The sequence below is a fragment of the Leptopilina boulardi genome, unplaced genomic scaffold (genome assembly GCF_019393585.1).
Source record: "Leptopilina boulardi isolate dan_hultmark-lab unplaced genomic scaffold, ZJU_Lbou_2.1 LbouV2_368, whole genome shotgun sequence".
NCBI lineage: Eukaryota > Metazoa > Arthropoda > Insecta > Hymenoptera > Figitidae > Leptopilina > Leptopilina boulardi.
Window position 1 is genome coordinate 1,882,651 of NW_026137938.1, and position 22,646 is coordinate 1,905,296.

Sequence of the window (22,646 nt, forward strand, 5' to 3'; positions counted from 1 at the left end):
TTTGTTTTTGTGTAAAAAATCTAATTTTCTTTTTAAACAATTGTTAATGTTATTTTTTTTTCTAAAAGCAATTTTTCTCTTTTACTTTTATATTATTTTCCCACAAAATTCCATTGATTTGAAATATGGACAAATTCAAATAATGGAAAATTGATGGAAAATTCAAGATGGCGATGAGGTTATTTTTTGATGTGTTTAGGAACGCGCAAACAGTTAAAGACGCGGCGGACCCCCCCAAGTGAGTGTTTGTGAGTTTACATTTTTTTTTGTTGATAATTTTGTCAAAATAACGGCAATTTCATTGATGAAAATGAGACACCGAAAAGCTGTGGATTAACGTGAATAAATTAAGTGTTTAGAAAAGTAAGTGTTTCTTGTGAAAAAATCATCATTTTCTTTCATCTTTTTCCAAACCGCCAAAAATTTTTAGGGAGTGACGCCATCTTAACTGCTGTTGACAACAAGTTTTTTATGATGACATATAAACATATTGATGTTTAGAAATTGAATTATTAAAATTAAATGTGTTTTAGTTGAAAAACAAAAAGAAAAAAATTTGTGTAAACTTTTCTTAACAAATTTCCCGTTCTTTTTTTTTTTATTTCTCTGTTATGTGTTTTTTGTTTTTATAAACAAAAAAAAAAAAAGATGTTTTACTTTTTTTTTCATAAACTGTCAACCTATATGTTAAAATGAATTATTCTTTCGTAGAGTTTTAAAAAGGAAGAAAAATGTTTTACGCACACTTTGTCCTGGCCAAAAAGGGCCCTTTGGCCCGAATTTGGCTCGCTGCTCATTGGGACAAAAAATTGACCAAGGCTCACGTTTTTGAGACAAATATTGAGAAATCTGTTGACGGAATTCTTCAGCCAAAGGTAAATATTGTATTTTTTCTTATTGAAAAGAATGTTACTTTTTTGTTTTCAACGGTAAATTTCTTTATTTACATTTTGTTTCTTTGTTTGTTTTTTTTTTTATTGTATCACAAGGTATGAATTTGAATATTATACATTTAAAGCGTTTAAATAATATAGAATTTAGAGATTGAAATATTGTTTTTGTTATTAATTTTTTAATGTCTGATGTTTATAAAATTGAAAAAAAAATTATTTTTCAACAGGTAAAAATGGCACTTCGAACATCTGGTCATTTGTTACTTGGTGTGGTGCGAATTTATTCGCGAAAAGCAAAATATTTATTGGCCGATTGTAATGAAGCATTTGTCAAAATTAAAATGGCATTTAGACCAGGAATGGTTGATTTACCTGAAGAACATCGTGAAGCTGCTGTCAATGCAATTACATTACCGGAAGTTTTTCACGATTTCGATACTCCAATGCCGGAATTAAAGTAAAAATAACAAATTTTCTTTAATAATCAAAAGCCTTTTTAATGAATTGAAAAAAAAACTTTTTTTTGAAATAATAATACAGAAAAATGAATTAAAAAAAAAATTTTTGTTTTCTTTCTAAAGGGACGTTGATATAGAGGCACAATTCAGTTTAAATCAATCGAGAGCAGAGGAAATAACAATGAGAGAGGATTATGGAAGTCTTTCGTTAGGGACTCATGATCAAGGATTTGGTGATATGAGTTTTGACGCGGAACCACCGGAATTACTTCGTCACGCTGCAAGTATGGAGCCATCGCTTGATCAGGTAATTAAAATTTTGTTAAAATAAAAAATCGATTTATTTTTCTATTTTAAAGTCGATTGATTTATAATTTAATATAATTTTTAGGGACACATGTTATTCAGCGAACCTGGAATGGAACCAAGTTTAGAGCAAAAGGAGAAGGAACCAGTGGCTGGAACATCGACAACAGCTCAACCAATGGATATTGATACACCAATACGTGACGATGGATTTGGTGGTCATCTTGGACAGGATATAATTTGTGAGATATTTTTTTAAAAAAAATATTTCTACTCTTTAAAATTTTTCTTTAAAAGCGTTAAGAAGAAGAAATGAAAAAAACAAAATTAATTTTCCATTAAAGTATAATTTATAATCAATTTTATTTTTTAGCTGGTGGATTATTTGAAGGAGGTCTTTTTGATGAAGCGCCAATGGGAGAAGTACCTGTACCTGAAGTAAGTTCAATAACCGATCAACAGGAAGCTGTGTCTGCCGCAGCGGTGACTGCAGCATCAATTCACGACGATTCTGATGATGATGATATGGGCGATCATTTTGGTGGTGGTGCACCATCGCCAATGGGCGGAATGAGGTAAATTCAATATTAAATTAATTTTTCAATATTTTTTTTTTAATTAAATTAATTTACCGTCAAGCAGCAGTGATGGTTCAAGGGCAGCAACTCCAGCAATTGGAAGCGATGATCTTGGTGGTAGAGCGAGTGTCGCTAGTCGTCGATTTACTCCCGCACCTCCATCGATCGCTGAAGATCACGCAATGGATTCCATTGAAGATATTCCACCACCTGTACAAGAACAAACAACATTACTTCATGACGAGGAGGAAAGTTTTGCTCTCGCTCCTGTTGATGCCTCTGCTCTCAAGGGTAAATAAAAGCAAATATATATTTTTTTTTCACTATTTAATAATGATTTTTAGTAATTATTCGAAATTTAATTTTAAAAAATTCCCAAAAAGGTTTCACGAAAGCAAAACGTAAGCGTAAATTAATTGTCGACGAAGTGAAAAATATCTCCGGTGAGGAAATGAAGGCACAATTATCTGATACAAGTGATATTGTAACAACATTGGACCTTGCACCGCCGACAAAGAGATTAATGCACTGGAAAGAAACTGGTGGCGTTGAAAAATTATTCGCTCTACCAGGAAGACCAATACCTGCACGAGTATTATTCAAGGTTCGTGAATATTTTAGTTTTCCTTTTCAAAAATTTGAAATGTGTGATAACGAAATTTTTTCCATTTCTTAGAATTATCAACGACATTTGACAAGTAAATCGTACGATCATGAGGACTTTGGTAGAATTGGAGGTGAGGAGGACGCAATGCCTTTGGAACAAATGAGAGAGGCTGGAGAACCGGAAGCACCATTCGAGCAGAGTTTCTTGGGTAGACGATCTGGTCGCAAGCGCAAGGCACCTGCTGACGAAGAGGTTCGATATTTTCTTTCAATAAAGAACTATTTTCAATTTTTTCTAATCGGTATTCTTTTTTTTTGCAATTTTCTCGCAGATAAGACAATCGGAAGACTTTGGACAATTGTCGATAGGAGGCGATGCCGTGGATCAGGCAAGTTTAATTCCCCAAACGCCAATGGCACCAACGCCAATGCCAGCGGAAATATCATTGCCCCAAGAGCCATCGATTCCCGATATATCGGGAATGATGAGCTCTGTGGAGCAATCGGAAATTATTGAACCAATACCGGAAGTACCAGCTGCTTTAAGTATGGATATTCCACAAATACCGGCAAATGACGTTAGTACGCTACTTGGTACAAATGATGAACCACCAATTACACAACAAGACGAACAACAATTACAATCATCGCAAACACCTATTCATCATGGATCATCAATGGATCATTTACCACAAATACCAACAATTCCTGAGCCAATAACAAGTCAATTGCAGGAACTTGAACAATTACCCGATATGTCACATTTACCACAAATGGAGAATATGGGATACGATCAGGTATGTATTTTTTTATTACGATTTTTTTTTTTTTTTATTCTAAGAAGTACCATACCTTTTTTCGACAGGGCTTATTTTATTAAATTATCTATTTGCTATTTGTTTAATTTTTTGACAGACTCAGCCTCCAGTTTCTTATATAGGATACGATGAAAATCATCCTCCGGCGCACACACCTGGTGCTATTTCCGAAAGAGGTGGTCCCGCAACACCTTGGAATCAAGACGATTATGAATTTCCACCTTCTGTTGGACCGGTAAATTATTTCGTTAAAAAAATTCTTTTTATCTTTTTGCAATATTCCTTCCAATCAATTTTTTTCATATTTAATATAATATATAATAATTTTTTTTTAATTTTCAGCAAGAAGAACAGCAAGTGGACGAAACATATGAACAATTTGAGGAACGAGTTCTCAATAAGAGAGCAGCGCACATGTATCATGTAATAAAAAATAAATTGGACACCAAAGACAGATTAACACTCGCTGAAATGGCATATAAAAATAATCGAAAACAGGTATTTTTTTTCGTTTTTAAATTATAAAATTAATTTTTCTTATGAATTAAATAAAAAAAAACACATTTTTTTTTCTTTTCTAGGCTGCACAGAAATTCTATACACTTTTAGTCCTAAAGAAATTTCAAGTGTTAGAATTATCACAAGAATATTCTTATGCGGATATTGTTGTAACCAAAGGACCGAAATTTGAGAATCCAGCGCTTTAAAGAAGTAAAAAAAACATATACAAATCTTTATTTTTTATCGAAAAAAAGAAAAAAAAACCAAACTAATCGCGGAAATAGAAAAATGGAACTATTACATATTTACTTATTACTATTATTCTTATTATTGAATCGTAAGCACTGGCGAGGATTTAATCACGTCACAACTAAATATTTTTGTATTATTTACAAATTTTGAAGAAAAAAAAATAACTTAGAGATATTTATTTCTTTTGTTAAATTAGATTAAAATCTAATTTCAAATTAAATTTTTTGTGCAAAAAAAAAAAGATTTGAGAGCACAAAATGTTCTTTAAAAGTAATACAAAAATATTAGTCGTCACTGGTTTGATTTATTATTTCTTTTTATACTAACGAAAAAGAAAAGAAAACATATGAATCGAAAGATTTTTTCTATTTTTCATTATTTTAAGTGTGGAATAATTGAAAAAAATTTTTTTTTACAATTTACAATTTTTTATTTTGTGGATGTGATAAAATTAAAAAAAAAAAATGTTTTTGAAACTCAAATAATTCTAGTTTTAAAAATATATTTTTTAAATTAACTTCATAAAATAATTATTTTTGGAAATTTAAAAAATTTGAAAATCAATTATTCCAATTTCAAAATAATACGAAAACGGTAAAATGTTTGTTTCATATGAATCGTCGTTAGAGGAAATGTTTTCTTTGAACTAAATTATTTTAATATGTTATTATTATCAATAGATCTTGAATATTTATTTCATAGTTCCGGCGAGGATCTCATATTGACGATATTTCATCCGGATTTCATATTTAAAAAAAAAAAAATTACACGTATCTCAATATTGAAATTTTTGGCTTTCAATCAATGAAAATTGATGCTTTTTTTTTTGTAAAAATTTCGTAAATGATTCTAGGATCAATTTTTATGAAAAAAAAGAGATGCGTCTAATTTCTTTCACTTTGTACGGGATTTACACAAAAAAAAAGAAAAAAAAAATGAATTCCTTTCGAAGATGCCTTTGGATTTATACACATAATATAAATATATATTTAGAATTAACAATATTGAATATATATCACTTCTTTTATTATACGCGATTTTTCTCTGTTAACTATTTTTTTTAATTTTATTCTTCATAGCGAATTTTTTTCTAATTCTATATATATATATATGAGGAGAATTTTCAAATTTTCTTTGACTACAAGTTTAACTCCACATCTTTTTAATATTTATGTATATTTCGATTTAGATGAAATTTAGTTAAAATTCACGAGTTTAACTTGTAGTCTGTTAATAATGAAAAAAAAAACTGTAAATTTTCCTTATAGTTAATATTATTTCTTCTATTTTGCGGTGATTAGTTTATTATAGTTTAATAAAAGGGGGAAAAAAATCAGAAATAAAAAAAAAAACAAATTTTTTACGAATTGTTGGGATTTTCTTTTTTAATTTGTCAAATGTGGAAAAAAAATAATTGTAGAATTCAAATAACTTGTGAAAAAAAAAATATATTGTTAGATGATCGGAAGTGATACGTATTCTAGATGAAAAAAAAAACTCTTTAGTGATAGATACACGATTAATAGTTTGTATAAAATATTACGTTGCATAGAGGCATACTTTTATTGGTATTTGAGAACTATATGACTATATGCTTGAAGTTTCATATGTATCTAATAGTTTTGTTATAGAAAATAATTTTTAAAAAATCATTAATTGTAATATATTATGAAACATATCGATAAAATCACGAGGAAAAAAAAGACATGTTGTTAATTTTTTTCCAAATCATTTCCTTAAAAAAAAAATTGCTAATAGAATTTTTTTTGTTTTAAAAAAAAGTATTTAAAGAAAATGAAGTAATTAATTTTTTGTTTTTAGAATAGAAAGCTTTATTTGCCGATTAGAAAAAAAAATCGATTATTACATTTTTATTCTCAAAGCAGGCAAAAAAGAAATGAGTGCAAAAATTGTTGTTTTTTTTCGATGAGTATAAATTATGTTATGAAAGTGTCAAATTGCTTTCTCGTAATAAAAACAAAATCACTTGATTCTTAAAAAATAGTTGCTTTTTTTCGGAATATAAATGAACGGATAAAAAAAAAAATTTAGACTCAATCATCTAATTCTCCAGCGGCCATTGCATCGTGATAGGATTTATCTTTTGAACGATCGGGATCAAGTTTGATCATATCGTCAATTCTTAGAATTGTAATTGCCGCTTCAGTTGCAAATTTGAGGGATTTTATTTTTGATATTGCCGGCTCAAATACACCGGCTTTTTTATTATCTCTCACAGTGCCTTCCACCAAATCGAGTCCAATCCTGAAAAGGGAAAAATTTTAATTAACTAAATTACAAAATTTTTAGCAAAAAAAGAAAGAAGTAATTTTTCTTTTCAACCATTTAAGATGAGCGTGATCGACTTTTGTTTGACTGGAATTGTGATAAGCTCGCAATTTAGCGACAAGATCAGTTGCGTCCTGAGCTGCGTTTACTGACAATGTTTTTGGAATGACAAGCAATGAACGTGCAAATTCAGCAATTGCAAGTTGCTCCCTTGAACTCTGCAATAAAAATTTCAATTACTTTCCATTTTTCCAAAAAAAAATTGCTTTTTTTGAAATAAAACGTAATTACCAAAGAAGTTGCAAAGTTTTCTAAATAAATTGAAAGTGCTGCTTCGACGCAACCACCACCGGCAACAACATTCTTACTTTCCATAACACGTTTAACAACGCACAATGCATCGTGAACGGATCTTTCCATTTCGTCACAATAGAAATCATTTGGTCCACGCAAAATAATTGAAGCCGCTGTTCTTGCTTTTGGTCTAGAATTTTATTTTTTTGTTTTAAATAATTGAATAAAAATAATTAAAAGATAAAAATTTTAAATTTTACCCCTTAACGAGAATGAGTTCGTCATCGCAAACCAATTCCTGAACAACTTCAGCGGCTTCACCGAGGAAACTTGGTTCAAAACTTTCTTCACCCTCCATATTTGTCAACGATGTTAAAAATAGAGCTCCAGTTGCTTTTGCAATTCGTTTTAAATCGGCTTTTTTGCAACGTCTCACTGCAATTGCACCCGCTTCCACGAAATACTATTTAACATAAAAATTGCAAATAAATTTATTAATTTTAAATGAATTTTTTCTTTTTATCTTACCTTGAGACAAAGATCATCAATTCCACCGCTCAAAAGAACGACATTTGCTCCTGCGTTAATAATTTTTTGCACACGTTCCTTTGTCATATCCATTTCACGTTGACGAACTGCTTCCAATTTTTCGGGATCAGTTATAAGAACTTCCACTCCCAATTTCATTTTAGATTTTTGCAAACCAAAGTCCAAGCATGCAATTTTTGCATTAACAATTTTTTTCGGCATTGCCTGCGATGCAACAGTACAATTTAACGCATAACCATTAACAAATAATGATTCCCGAACACTTTTACCATGTGCCTTTAATACATTAACTGCTTTTATTGGATAAATATGTCCACCTTTGCCGTCATTAATTTTCACAGCATTCGCCGCATCTACAACCATATTGCCAAAAAAGCTTGCATCTCTATTTTAAAATTAAGGAAAAATAAAAAAAGAAATTTTTATTTTTAAAACTATTTCATAATTTTGAGAAAAAAAAAGGATACGCTCCGATGATTTTGCTGGACATGGAAGTTTTTGCAACATTTACGAGACATTCTCTACCAAGCTCGTCAGAACTAATTGTCAAATGTTCCATAATATACTTACAAGCTTCTCTAGAAAAAAAAGAAAGAAAAACCAAAATCAATGTTTTTGAATTAAATAAAATTTCGACTTTTAAATTTTATTCTCACTTGCAAGCTAATCTGTAACCACTGATAACAGACGTGGGATGAATTTTTTGTTTCACGAGCTCGTCAGCGTTTTTCAATAATTCAGCCGCAATAATAACCTGCGAAAAATTTAAATTAGAATAAATGCACCTAATTACGATGCAATTTAAAATATCGTAAACTAAAAATACTTACAACGGATGTTGTGCCATCTCCAACTTCTTCGTCTTGAAGCTGAGCAAGTTCAACTAAAACACGAGCTGCCGGATGTTCGACATCCAAAAGACGTAAAATTGTTGCTCCATCATTTGTCACAGTAACATCCTAAAATTATTATTAAATTACGAGAAAGAAATTTTTAAAAATATAATAAAATTTCGCTGTGTCTATTTAGCCTGCTAACGGGATGAATAGTGGCGATAGATTATTTAGCCCGCTAGCGGGAGAAATTCAATATTTTGACTATTTAGCCCGCTTATTTTAAAAAAATCACCAAAATGAGAACTATTTATTTTGCAGTAAGTATGTAAAATATTTTTTTAATTTTCTTATTTATTTATTCTAGAATAATAAAAAATATTTTATTATATAAAATGTATATTAAATGCAATTAAAAATAAGGCAATCGTTTATTATATATTTTATTTATTTAATACAAAGTTTATTTGCTCCATAATGAATTGTTTTGGTAGGGTTGTTTATATATTTAATTTAATTAAAATTGTGGTAAAAAAACAATTTTCTGTTTAAACCAAATTTATTGTAAGAAAACTGTTTAATTACAGGTATATTTATTTTCTAATAAATTATTAGAAAATAGTTTATAAAATTGTTTTCTATTGAAACTTTAAATTTACAAATAAAAATTAATTTTTGAAATACAATTAAAATTCTTGTATTTTATAAATACGTATGGGGCATTACACGGTAAATTTTCATTCAAAATTTTTTTTTGTCCAAATCATTTTTTTTCGAAATCTATATGAAAAATAAGAAAATACGTATTTTTTTTTATTTGATGAAAATGAAATAAGTTATGATTTTTTGAAATTTAACGTCAACAAAAAAAGTATGGTTTTGGAACATTTTTATAAAACTGAAATTACCAACGTGGATTTAACGGAAAAAAATAAAAGTTAAGGATTCTAATTCCCATCAATGAAATTTATTTATTTTCAACCCTCCATGAACTATTTTCTAATAATTTATTAGAAAATAAATATACCTGTAATTAAACAGTTTTCTTACAATTAATTTGGTTTAAACAAAAAATTGTTTCTTTACCACACTTTTAATTAATATAAATAATTAATTAAATTAAATACATACAAACCCTACCAAACAATTGCCTTATTTTTAATTGCACTTAATATACATTTTATATAATAAAATATATTTTATTATTCTAGAATAAATAAATAAGAAAAATAAAAAAATATTTTAAATACTTACTGCAAAATAAATAGTTCTCATTTTGGTGATTTTTTTAAAATAAGCGGGCTAAATAATCTATCTTCACTATTCCTCCCGTTTGCGGGCTAAATAGACACAGCGATAAAAATTTTACTAAAAAATTAATTCACTTACACCAATATCGTCAACCATCATTTTGTCGAGTCCTACGGGTCCCAAGGAACTCTTCACAATGTTGGAAATTGCCGAACAGGCCATAACTTAAAAAAGAATTTTAAATTTGTTTTTTAAATTTAAAAGAGAATTTATTAAAAAAAAAAATTAATTGTTTAAAACCAACATCACGTTTATTTGGAACGCCTAAATTTTCTACACTGTAAAATTTGTCCTTAACTAATGAAATAATTTTTTCAATTACAGCAAATAATAAATTAATACAATACTTGTACTGAAATTTCTATTTTTTATAATTTACAAGAAAAAAGTATAATTAAAAAAAAAAAATTAACATCAAAGAAAAAGAGGTTATAAACTCTTACCATTTTGAGTTCTAACCGGAGCTCCAGATTGTCGAACACCTCCAACCACTAAAGGACTTGCAATAGTCGACATATTTATAATTATTTGATTACACTAATAATTACGTTTAATTAAATGGAAAAAAAGCGTCAAAAAATTAATGAAATCAGTGAAGAGCCGCGTGTATAAAGCAAGACAGAAAAGCCCTGAATAATAATAACAATGGAAGATCACGGCTTGTCCATTTCTAATCTGCTTTACGATTGGTTTCTTTCTATAGCTGAAAATTCATTGGCTACGTACATTGGACAATATTTTTTCCCCCAAATTATTATTTATCCAAAATAAATACCGGTAATGTTTATAACAATTTCGGAAAAATTCTTTTTTTTCGAAATTTAAAATTATATTTAAAAATCTCATTTTTTTTTTAATTATTTAATTTCTTTTCTATTTAATTTCATTCAAAGAGCAACAATTTTATGAAAGTGAGTCAATTCTTCATTTTGTGACCATATTTGGTCAAGGTTGTGGTATTTTTATCAAAAAGAAACTTTCATTTTTTTTTTTAAATACAAATCATTTTGTCCATTAATTATTTTATTAGTGAAATAATATTTATATGAACGTTAAATAAATAATAAATATCTAGAGAAGTAATAAATATCTTTTGTTTAAAAAATCCGCAATGCAATTTTAAAGTACAATAAACAAAATATTAATTAAAAATAAGAAAATTTGAATATTAAAAAAGTAGACATAATATAAAATTTCAAAATTTATTCAATTTCATTTTCATACTATTTTATTTATCTATAAATATAAGAAATTTTTTTTTTTTTTTGACAAAATTTATAATACATTCACGATAATTTTTTTTTTTCATCTTTATTATCAGTTTCATCGCTGATAGTAAAGAAAGGATCAAATTGTCGTTTACTGTCTTTCTCTTTCTTTAAATTTATTTTAAAGAAATTGTAGTGTTTCAAAACATTTTCTGCAAAAAAAAAAAAAATAAATAAATAAATTATAATAATTAAAATTAAACAAAATTTTAATAATTAACTTTGTTAAATTCAAAAATTTTTAATACTCACCTACAATTTTTTTATCTAATAAATACTGATCGGCAATATAAGCAGCAGTATATTTTTTCTTATCATTCGCATGATCTGCGAGAAAAATTTGTAATTGTTGTAAAGAACATTTCCCTTCTTTTACATTAGTAGCATAATAATAATTCATGTCTTCGAATTCAAATGTTTTTCTATTCTTTGGCAAAGATTTTAATGGATCTGCTTTATTGCTTGAATCCAACTAAAAATATTATATATTTAATATATAAAATATTTAAAAGACGAAAAATTATAATTATCTAAAAAAAAATGATTTAATAAATGAAACAAAAAAAAAACCTTTTTAATTGGATCTTTGGAAGTTACATAAATGTCTTTTAAATATTTATCCAATTGTTTATCTTTTAATTTTTGTTTATCCATAAAATCAGGATCATCTGAAATTTCACAGAAAAAATTAAATCTTCTTTTTTTTCATTAGATTTTCCTTTTATAATTATTTTACAATTTGACTTACATTGTTTGGATACTTCAATTTGCTTTAATGTCGATTCATATTGAGGTGCAGGAGTTGGTTTTTCCTTAGAAATAAATTTATGTGCTCGTCGTTCTATATTAAAATTTCGAATCGGCCTCGTCGCATTAAAATAAACTTTTCTTATTGTATTACCCATTTTTTTACTTCACTGTTTTACAATACAAATTATTTTACTGTAAAATTAAATTTCTTTTATTTCATACTTCTAAATATTTATATATTAATGTAAATAAATTTAGGTAATATAAATTATTTTACCTATAATTAATAAACAAAAAAAATTTTTTTAAAAACCTGTCACGTTTTGACACATTTGAAATTAATTTTTCTAACATAAAAAATAATAATACAATAAAAAACAATGTTTCTATAAAATTGTAAATTCCATTTTGTGTTAAAATTAATAAATAATTTTAAATACAAACTTAATTAATTTATCATTATGTAAAAAGTGCGAAAAGAAACGTTTTATAGGTTAAGTACGAATAATACGCATATATATATATATATATATATTTATATATAGTTATACACACGTTGAAAGATTCCACATGACCTCTGAAGTCTGAGAAAACCTCTTCCTTGGAATAAAAAAAAAATTAACAGCATGCGTTTAGCAAGTAAACTTCTCTTGATATAAAAAATCTCGAATGGAATGTCGGGTTCCTAAATCCACTTTATTCAGACCAAATGCAAATGCACTTTTCTGCAAGTGAATGCAATTTTCCATTTTCATGAAAATGCATTCCAGAGCCGTCGATAAAACAGAGCAATGTCATGGAAAAATATCGATAAAATAGATATTGACATTAACATTATTTAAATACTAATTTATAAAATTCATTATTTTCATTTAACAAATACTTTTCAATACTTTTGAAAAGTTAAAAATATTTGAAAATATTTTAAAAATTATTTTCTATATCGAAATTATTAATTTAATTTAAAATTACTTTACATAAAATGATATAAGTAAAAAATAATACACAACCATTTGAATTTCCCGCTTTCTTTCACCTTGAAAATTTAATGAAATATTTTCGTTTTTTGTCAAATTTTTACAAGAATAGATTATGAAAAAACGATATTTTACTGATTAAAGTGATTTATTACGTAATAAAGAGAAATTCGTGAAATTCCATACTTTGCAATTCGGTGGGGACCGTAAATTACGAAAAAGAGTGTCAAGTCGGCACTTCAAAATGGCTGCCAGTTACTTAGTAATTTACGGCTGTATCTTTCTTTGTTGTCGCTCGTGCAATCGTGACCGGGAATCTGCAATTGAATTATTTGAAATAATTGAAAAATAGTGATTTTATAATTTAGTGAAAATCTCTTTGCGAAAGTGGGAACTTGATAAAAAAGTAAGAAGGTAATATGTTCGCGATCCATACACTGGCATCACCGTTGCTTTCTTGGATCAAGAAATTCCTCGACGTTGAGTCCAGCTGCACCCTCAAGAATTTATTGGATTATCAAAGATTATAATTATTGATGGATGAAAAGTAATTTTATACATCTGTCATAAAATCAAGGTTAGAATTTAGTATATGTTGCCTCGAAAATTTGCACAAGGTTGCAGAAAAGTGTCTCTTGGATTTTGTGTGTGCTCAAAAAGCTGTTGTTTTTCCCCACTTTTTTCTTTTTTAATCGCAATTTCATTGGAAAAACAATGTTCAATATAAAAATTAATTAATTGAATAAAAAAGAAGTATTGCGTGAAATTATGTTTATGTGTCTTGGAAATTGCAGTTTCTTCGGTCCAGAATGTCACCACTTTTGTGTCGTGTCAGTGACTTTTAAATTATTTTCCACTGATTGTGCCTTTGACGATTTTATCAACCTTGTGGGATATATGTTTTGAAAACTATCATTTCAAAATTTGGAAAATAAAACAATTATTTCAATAATGCACTGATAGTGGAAACATTGTTCGTCGTAAAATTCCGAAGGTAATTTCATTTTATTTAATGACTGAAAATATTTTTAAAAAAAAACTATACATTTTTTTATATTTTGCATGTTTTTGTTTTGATATTTGACAATTTATTTTTATATTCTGTCAACATTTCATAACGATTTTATTTCTTGTGATAAGTTTAAGATGAAAACAAATTGCATTTAGTTTACATAATAATTTTTTTTTTTTTGAAAAATAAAAATATTTTATTATTTTTCACATTTGATTAATGTTAACAAACATGTTTATTAAACAGAGAGTAAAGTGCAATCGATGTTTAAATATTCGTATGTGCGAAAAAAGGAATGACTTTCTGTCTTTTTGTTATTTTAGTTTTATTTTTGTCATTTAACTCCAATTAATTGTCAGTTATGGTTAAAATTGTTACGTGTTACAATTGTTTTCCTCAGACAGTTCTCTATATTACTATAATTATCGGATATATTTGTTTTTTTTTTCAATTTACTTTTTAAAACAATTTCAAGTATTTTTTTTATATTTTTATCTATATAATTTAATTTATGATTATTATTATAGAAAAATTTTGTTTGTTTTAATTCACGAAATATTTAAAATATTTTAAGAGTATTAAATTAATAAAAAGAATGTGTTGCAATTCGCGAAAAACAAAAATTGCACACCATTTAAATGAAAAAATCTCGAGAAGAATATTAATATTGAGTTTGATAAATTGAATTTTCCAATTATTGCCTGCGAGAAAAAAAAAAAATACAGAAAACATTCGCTTCCTACTTTATTTTAATAGTCCGAATTATTGATCTTACTCATCCAGAAAATATGTCGGTCTTACGTGATTATAGAATTTCTTGTATAGAAGAAATAGCTTTATTTTTCTCTTGCTGATATGATATAAGATTTGAAAAAAAGGCTTTCATTACATGTAACTAGAATATAGTCATGTAAATTAAGTGAATTAATGTTTAATTACTAAACTGAGAAAACACTATTGTTAACTGATATTTCCATTTCTAAGGATTATCTCTGTTATGTAAACTAGAAAAATAATCGTATAGATGTATTTGGAATTTTAATGAATAATCAAATCGGTGATAATTTTATTAGCTATGAAAATTAAATAAGCAATTTATTTCTCGAGATGCTACAATTTATTTATTTTTTTTTTCTATAATTAAATTTATAAAAACGTTAAAGAAGTAAATTAGATAAACGAGTCTTATTTTTTGAAAAGTTGATAATAAAAATTATTTTATTGTATTCTAGATTTGATTTATGTCGCAGGTGGATTGGAGCTAGGTCCCAGTGGGCCTAGCATGGGCCACTATGAATCCGCCCGTGGTCAGCAAGTCGAGCACTCGTGGCTCAGGATACCATCAAAAGGCATTAGCTGAGATTCGTAATTCCCTGTTGCCTTTTGCAAATATTGGTATGATTTTTTTTTATATTTTAAAATAATTTCATATTCAATTATTTTTATTTATTTAATTCTAATTGCAGGTGGAACCGGTGAAGTTGGCTCAAGTGCTGCAAGTACAATTTCCACTCTTTCAACAACAAGCGGAGTTAGTTCTGCGTCAGGTCTCAGTGGAATTTCCGGTGCATCTGGTTCGGCTGTTGATAAATCCGATCAACGTCAAGCCTTAGCTCAACTTTTAGCCATGGGCTACTCGGAGGTATTTTTTTTCCTTTTAAAATTCATTTTCCTTTTTGGATTTGGAATTTATTATTTTTTTTTTCTTCCATAGGATATTGGTATGCGCGCGCTGAAAATAGCTGGTTGGCGTCTTGATTCAGCCATTGAATTACTGAAACAAACCCAGGGCGAGTCAATGAATGGCCTCGGCAAACTAAATACAAAACTAATCAGAAAACCAAGTCTCGAACGTGAATTGAGCCTACAACGTGGAAGTCCAGCTCTCGATAGCGGTGCAGGAAGTTCAAGGTCCGATAGTCCTCGTCTCGCCGAATTGAGTCCACATCCACAATTGAGTCGGCAATATTCACCCAGTAGTTTTGTCGAGAGAGAACCGCCGCCACCACCGCCTCCAAGATGTAGTTCAACACCGCCACCTCCACCACCGCCTCATGCCCCCTATAGCCAGCCCAATGTCCCCACAAATATGCAACAAATGCTCAAGCGAATGTCCCCCGCACCCGTTGTACCAAGTCGGCCACCGCCCGCAACACCCGGTAGTTCCGGTTCAAATTCAACTTCCGTCAATCCTCCCCAAAGAGGAACAAGTCCCGTCGCCAGTTCAAATGTCACATCCAACGGCCGACAACCAATGATCGTTCAAAATGGCCCCCAAGTTCAACAGCAACTCACACAACAAATTCAAGCCCTCAGTATTTATCAATCGAGTAACAGTAACTCAAGCACCCAAGTTGAACCCCCACCGCCATATCCAATAGTTCCATCCTCATCATCATCTGGCTCAGTGCAACCGCCCTCCTACAGTGCCTCAATGCAAAATCGACAGAGTCCCACTCAATCGCAACAGGATTATCGAAAAAGTCCCTCATCGGGCATTTACTCAGGACCAACGTCAGCCGGATCACCAAGTCCAATCACCGTATCGACTGTCTCGCCCACAACACAAAATTCAATGGCCCGACCAACACCCCTTCAAGCCTGGGGCGCAAGGCAAGCAAAAACCCAACCGCCAATAATTATGCAATCGGTGAAAAGTACCCAAGTACAAAAACCCGTTCTACAAACAGCAATTGCCCCCACATCACCTCAACCAATATCAACCAGCAGTACACCACCTCCGCCTCCTTCGTACGCCTCTTCAATTCAACAAAAACAACAACAACAACAACAACAGCAACCACCCGCCTATCCGCCAATTATCAACGGAAACGCATCAAATTCAATTTGCGTTCCCACCACAGAGCCACCAAGTTACGCAACGACAATGCAAGCCCTTGCCGCCCAACGTGGCATTCATCATCCCCTACCACCGCCTCCCTATGGAATACCAAATGACGATTCAAACAACGGTGGAATCACCGAAAGTGTCACCGCACCACGTTCATCGCCCGTCGCTACAAATCATCATCCACCACTTCAACGTAAATATTCACCCGCCGAACATCCTGAAACACCACCTTTACCGCCCACAGCATCAACGTCCGTCACAACACGTAACAATAATCATCAAGGCGCCGAACCAAAAACCAACAATTCATATAAAATTAAACATCAATCGCCAATACCCGAACGCAAACACATGAGTAAAGAAAAAGAAGAAGAACGTCGCGATTGTAAAGTACGCAATTATTCACCTCAGGCATTTAAATTTTTCATGGAGCAACATGTTGAAAATGTTCTTAAATCACATAAACAACGTCTTTATCGTCGTTTACAACTTGAAACAGAAATGGCAAAAATTGGCCTAAGCGCCGAGGCACAATGTCAAATGCGTAAAATGCTCTCGCAAAAAGAATCAAATTATATTCGTTTGAAACGTGCAAAAATGGATAAATCAATGTTCACAAAAATTAAACCAATTGGTGTTGGTGCATTTGGTGAAGTGACACTTGTCAGAAAATTAGATACAAATCAATTTTATGCTATGAAAACATTACGTAAAGCAGATGTATTAAATCGTAATCAAGTTGCGCATGTTAAAGCTGAACGTGATATATTGGCCGAGGCTGATAATGAATGGGTTGTTAAACTTTATTATTCATTTCAGGATAAGGATAATCTTTATTTTGTTATGGATTATATACCGGGAGGTGATTTAATGTCATTGTTAATTAAATTTGGTATATTTAAAGAATCATTGGCAAGGTTTTATATTGCCGAATTAACATGTGCTGTTGAAAGCGTACATAAAATGGGCTTCATTCATCGTGACATTAAACCTGATAATATACTTATTGATCGCGATGGACATATTAAATTGACCGATTTTGGTTTGTGCACGGGTTTTCGTTGGACGCATAATTCAAAATATTATCAACAAAATGGTGAGTTTTTAAATATTTATTTATTTAGTAAATTGTCCAGCAGAACTTGAATTTTTTTTTTGAACCTTGAAATTCTTTGAATTTTTTTATAAAAATATTCTAAAAAGGATATTCATCTCTTAAAATATTCAAAGTTGAACAATGAAAATAATTTGCATAGAACTAAAAAATCTGGGTTGTTGCAAAAAAAAAAATGTCCATTTCTTTTTTTGTAATCTTTTTATCTTAAATTATTGTTTTTTATTAAAAATTTTCGTTTTTACAGTTTTTTTTTCCTTCAAATTTGGATTTTTTTTCCAATTCATAAATATATTCAGGTATTTACTTTTACAAACTGATCAAGAATTCTCAATTTGGCAACAATTTTTCCTTTTAGTTTAAAAATTTATAAAAATTCTCGATTTCCCCTTTTTCAACATTGTACATATTTCCTTAAATTTAATTTCTTTTTATAAAATTCTATTATTTTTTTACTCGTTTTCAAATTATTCCAATTCTTTTAATTGAATTTCCTAATCTATTTTTCTTTCTTCAATTTTATTGTTTATGCTTTTATTTCTACTTATTCATATCTCATATTTATTGAGAAAAATTAAAAAACAAAGTTTACTTTACTATAATCTATTTTCTTAGTTTCTACACCGAAAGTGAACGTTGAAAAAAATTATTTTGGTCCTTGAAAAATCTTGAAAATTCCTTGAATTTTTTTTTTAAATTTGTTGGACACCCTGTAAATAATAACTGAAAGCAATTAAATTTTTTTTTTGAGATATAATTAGGTTTTTTAGACAAATTTCCATTTTTCGAAATAAAAAATTCGGAAATTCTTTTTAAATGAATGTAATTAAGATTAAGATAATTAAGAATTGGATAAATTGGAAATTCTTGCATTTAAAATTCCATAAAAGAAAAATTCTGATAAATTAAAATTCATTTAAATTAGAATTCTTTTAAATAAAAAATTGTGTTCAGAAAAATTCTGTCAAATAAAAATTTGACCAAATAAACATTACAATAATTTGCAAAAAAAAAAAATATTTCTTCCATATTGTTGATAAAAGTGAATTTCACCTTTTTTTTAAATAAGACAAAAATTAAAAATGGGACAATAATTATTTTAAATTTATTACTTTTTTGTGGGAATTAATTGATTTTTGTGATTTTTAGGACATGGCAAGCAGGATTCAATGGACCCGGCGGAAGATTGGAATAATGAATGTCGATGCATTCAATCGAAACCACTTGAAAGAAGAAGACACAGGGAACATCAACGATGTTTGGCACATTCTTTGGTTGGTACACCAAATTACATTGCACCTGAGGTTTTACAACGTACTGGTTATACACAATTGTGCGATTGGTGGAGTGTGGGTGTTATTTTATACGAAATGTTGGTTGGTTCACCGCCTTTTTTGGCCAATACACCTGCCGAAACACAGTATAAGGTGAATATATAATTTTTTTTTTTTTTTTGACAAAATTCAATTGATATAAATAATTAAAGTGAATTTTGAAATAAAAAAAAACGTTTTTTTCCTCAAGGTAATCAATTGGGAGACGACGCTACATATTCCAAAACAAGCGAATTTATCACCTGAAGGTATGGATTTAATTTTAAAACTTTGCGTTGGCGCCGATCGTCGATTGGGTAAAAATGCCGACGAAGTAAAAAGTCATCCATTCTTTTCGAGTATTGATTTTGAGAAAGGATTGCGACGTCAAGTTGCGCCACATATACCACGAATACAATATCCAACTGATACAAGTAATTTTGATCCTGTTGATCCTGAGAAATTACGTAATTCCGAATCATCTGAATCAAATCAATCCGATGAACATTTGGATAATGGAAAGCCGTTTCATGGATTTTTCGAATTTACATTTAGACGATTTTTTGATGATGGCGGAGGTCCTGCATATCCAAGTCGAATTAGCTTGGACGACAATGATAATCAGGGTCCTGTTTATGTATGACATTAGGATTTTAAGCGAAATCACGTAAGCGACTCTTATTTATTTTTTTCTCTCTATCTTTTGATAGAAAATTTTTCTAAATTTTTATTTGTTTTGAGAATATTTAATTAATTTTTTTAAAAATTATTCTCACCAGTGATTATTGAGTAATTTTTTTTTAAATTTAGTTCCTAATTCCATTTGTCACTGAATTATTATTAGTAAAAAAAAAAATTTGTTTTCTTTTTAACAAATTTGACGTTGAGTATCTTGCGTGTTGTTCGCTTATGAGAATAATGTAGAATTTAAAGCCGTTGACGTTTGTTGCACTTGAAAAATGTCGGTCAATACTAATTGCTGATGATTTTTTAAAAACACGCATTATTATTTGACCAACAGAAAGAAAAATCTCTGCATAATTCGTAATGCATAAATTTATCTTACTAAACAAAGAATTCACAGAATTCTTTAGCTTTTTTTTCATTTCGTTCCCTTTTTTAGTATTTAAAAACATAAAAAAAATGTTAATGAAATTTCTTTTAGGGTAGATGACGCAAAGCGCGATAAAAAGAAAAATTTTAGAAAAAAAAGTCCAGAATTAGCTTTTTGTTGATTATTTTTGAAAATGCTTTTTCTATTTTTAAAATCTATTCTTGTAAGACGAATTTTAGATAAACAATATTTCAAAAATATTGTTGAAAAAAAAGAATATTCTCCAAATAAGTATATAGAAAATTATTTTTCAATATTTGGAAAATATTTATCGAAAGTAAAAAAAAAAAGGGAGGGATTTTTCTCTACTTCCGACATTTTTTAATGTAATATGAAAAATTGTTTGAAAAGAGAAAACTTTCAAATTAAAAATTTGAAAGAAAAAAGAAAAATTTTGCAAAGGAGAGATAAAACTGAGACGTTAAGAAAACAATTGATGAAAATTTTTTTTTTTTTTTTTAAACGAAAGAAAGAAAAAAAATATTTTTACAGATAATTTTTGCTTGCCATTTTCATTTTTGATCGAATCGGCTTTTATAACGATTAAAAAAATATATATTTATATATATTTTTCTTCAGCAAGTACTGTGATATTGCAGATAAATAGTGTAATGCGGCTAATAGCCATATCGGTTCTATTTAACGTTTTCTTTTATATATATAAAAAAATATGCCTATTATATATAAGTAATGAATAATAAATATAAATATATAAATACTATATATTGTAAAAAAAAAAAAAAAATTTCTCTGAACGGATATAATGTGTTCATTGCTTATAAATATAACAAATGTTTAATTTCATAATACTAATTATAACGTGCAACATTTATTAATAAAAAAAAATATTCAATTAAAATGAATAATCGAATAGAATTCTGACACAAAAAATTTTTTTTTTATTTATTTTTTTTTTAATAAAAACCAAGCGTGTCAATAATATTTTTAAAAAAACATTTCGATCAAATGTAGGAAATTATTTAGTGAAATGGCAAAGAAAAAAAAACGAAGTAATGAAATAATTAAAGAAAATTAATTATTTGTGTATAAAATTGAAAAAAAAAGAAATTAGGAAAGAAATAAAAATTAAAGAAAGATGAAAAAGGCAAATGAAAAATGAATGGAACGTCTAGACTTATTACGAGAATTGGAGATACTCGCGAGATAAGATATTAATATTTATTTTAGTCACTTAGAATGTAGCTTCGACTCGTGTTGTGAAGAGGTACTTGGACGAATTACTTTAATAATTATTGATTTCGCTATGATAAAAGTGCCTTTTAATATTTTAATCGAGTGTTAATATTTTTTCATTGATAACTTTAATAATCTAATATCCCTTTTTTGACTGCCGTTTTGTAAAGTTTTTCGACCCTCGAGTGCCTTCTATCGTTGTATAATCATTCGATAGTCTAAAAAAAAAAAAAATAATAATAATGATTGAATCGCATATATATTTTCAACTATTTTTCAATTAATAAATTTTATCAATTGATCGAAAATCATGTAATCAAATAAACGAATATATTTCAAAAATTTTATTTAATTATAAATTATAAAAAAAAAACTGTTAAATAAATTTTCAATCGAATGATAAATAATTAATCGATTAAGATTTAATTTTCATCAATGGAATAATTTCTTAATTTAAATATAGAGAAAATAATATATGTCTATATGCGATTAGATAATAATGAATGAAATAAGAAAAAAAAATCAATCACTTCGATGTATGTACTATGTACAAAGTAAAATGTTTAAACAATCGATTATTATTCTATTTAACTATTTCATGTTAACAGGAATTTGGGAGGTGGGAAGAGGGTTAAAAAAAATGCTATTTTTTAAATATCCTACTCCTACGAAGTTACTGATAATATTTTTGACTAATTTCATGCGAATTTAAATAGGAAAAAAAAAGAATCACTAATATGTTTATTTTAAGATACTGTATAATAAAAAAAAATACACACACAGACATAAATAATTTAATAATTTACGCAGATTAATTAGGGGAAATTAAAATTAATTGAAATATCAAAAAGATATTAAAAAAAAAAAAAAAAAAAAAATATGCTTTAAAATTAGATCTCGGTATCAATTTTTTGTCACACGACAATTTTTTTATAATACATGAATGAAATCTCAATTAATTGTTTTCGACAATATTTTATTTTATTTATTTAATTCTTTTTTATTTCAATTGAAACTAAAATTGATTTTAAATAAGAGATTTTTTATTTTAAAAAATATAATTAAAAAAATAATTTTTTTTGTTATCAACTTATTTTAATTTCTTAAAGGGGGGGGGGGAATGTTTTCTCTTGCAAAATATCTTATTGTGCTTTTGATTAATTATTTGATTTTTTTTTTGTTTGTTAATTAATTTCAATGTAGACTCGTGCGAACAAGTGAATTTTTCAATGCTAGTCAGCACAGTTTTTTTTTTTTTTTATATTTGTAAGGGAATTCATTTTCGTTTTCAAAAGAGAAACGAATTTTTTGTAATTTGCATTTAACGTGACAAGAAAAATAATGATGAAAATTACGTTAAAAACG

General features: G+C 28.2%; 4 protein-coding genes across 7 annotated transcripts; 2 read left to right on the plus strand and 2 right to left on the minus strand.

Moving 5' to 3' along the window:
- The first annotated feature begins 195 nt into the window (after positions 1-195).
- LOC127287168 (double-strand-break repair protein rad21 homolog) lies at positions 196-6,463 on the plus strand. The gene is made up of 13 exons (XM_051313966.1): positions 196-363; positions 712-875; positions 1,121-1,350; positions 1,475-1,658; positions 1,743-1,899; positions 2,031-2,232; positions 2,300-2,526; positions 2,619-2,839; positions 2,912-3,094; positions 3,174-3,638; positions 3,757-3,894; positions 4,002-4,157; positions 4,241-6,463. The coding sequence occupies exons 2-13, from the start codon at positions 732-734 to the stop codon at positions 4,364-4,366; spliced, it is 2,433 nt and encodes an 810-aa protein (XP_051169923.1). The 5' UTR covers positions 196-363; positions 712-731; the 3' UTR covers positions 4,367-6,463.
- On the minus strand, positions 6,220-10,334 carry LOC127287169 (T-complex protein 1 subunit alpha). The gene is made up of 10 exons (XM_051313967.1): positions 10,132-10,334; positions 9,767-9,852; positions 8,375-8,503; positions 8,201-8,298; positions 8,012-8,122; positions 7,524-7,929; positions 7,256-7,458; positions 6,993-7,185; positions 6,756-6,919; positions 6,220-6,677 (listed from the first exon to the last, which is right to left on the minus strand). The coding sequence occupies exons 1-10, from the start codon at positions 10,202-10,204 to the stop codon at positions 6,467-6,469; spliced, it is 1,674 nt and encodes a 557-aa protein (XP_051169924.1). The 5' UTR covers positions 10,205-10,334; the 3' UTR covers positions 6,220-6,466.
- A 542-nt stretch (positions 10,335-10,876) lies between these two features.
- Positions 10,877-12,481, minus strand: LOC127287172 (protein NDUFAF4 homolog). Of its 2 annotated transcripts, none has more exons than XM_051313970.1 (5): positions 12,262-12,481; positions 11,705-11,873; positions 11,527-11,624; positions 11,209-11,428; positions 10,877-11,108 (listed from the first exon to the last, which is right to left on the minus strand). In XM_051313970.1, the coding sequence occupies exons 2-5, from the start codon at positions 11,859-11,861 to the stop codon at positions 10,975-10,977; spliced, it is 609 nt and encodes a 202-aa protein (XP_051169927.1). In that variant the 5' UTR covers positions 11,862-11,873; positions 12,262-12,481; the 3' UTR covers positions 10,877-10,974. The 2 variants fall into 2 exon arrangements, with proteins under 2 accessions (XP_051169927.1, XP_051169926.1); XM_051313969.1 differs by having other exon boundaries at positions 11,705-11,898; positions 12,262-12,478.
- A 415-nt stretch (positions 12,482-12,896) lies between these two features.
- LOC127287167 (serine/threonine-protein kinase Warts) lies at positions 12,897-21,155 on the plus strand. Of its 3 annotated transcripts, XM_051313965.1 has the most exons (7): positions 12,897-13,260; positions 13,478-13,677; positions 14,928-15,090; positions 15,162-15,337; positions 15,410-17,642; positions 18,810-19,087; positions 19,185-21,155. In XM_051313965.1, the coding sequence occupies exons 3-7, from the start codon at positions 14,988-14,990 to the stop codon at positions 19,614-19,616; spliced, it is 3,222 nt and encodes a 1,073-aa protein (XP_051169922.1). In that variant the 5' UTR covers positions 12,897-13,260; positions 13,478-13,677; positions 14,928-14,987; the 3' UTR covers positions 19,617-21,155. The 3 variants fall into 3 exon arrangements, with proteins under 3 accessions (XP_051169922.1, XP_051169920.1, XP_051169921.1); XM_051313963.1 differs by having other exon boundaries at positions 12,897-13,677; XM_051313964.1 differs by having other exon boundaries at positions 12,897-13,677; positions 14,946-15,090.
- The last annotated feature ends 1,491 nt before the right edge of the window (positions 21,156-22,646 follow it).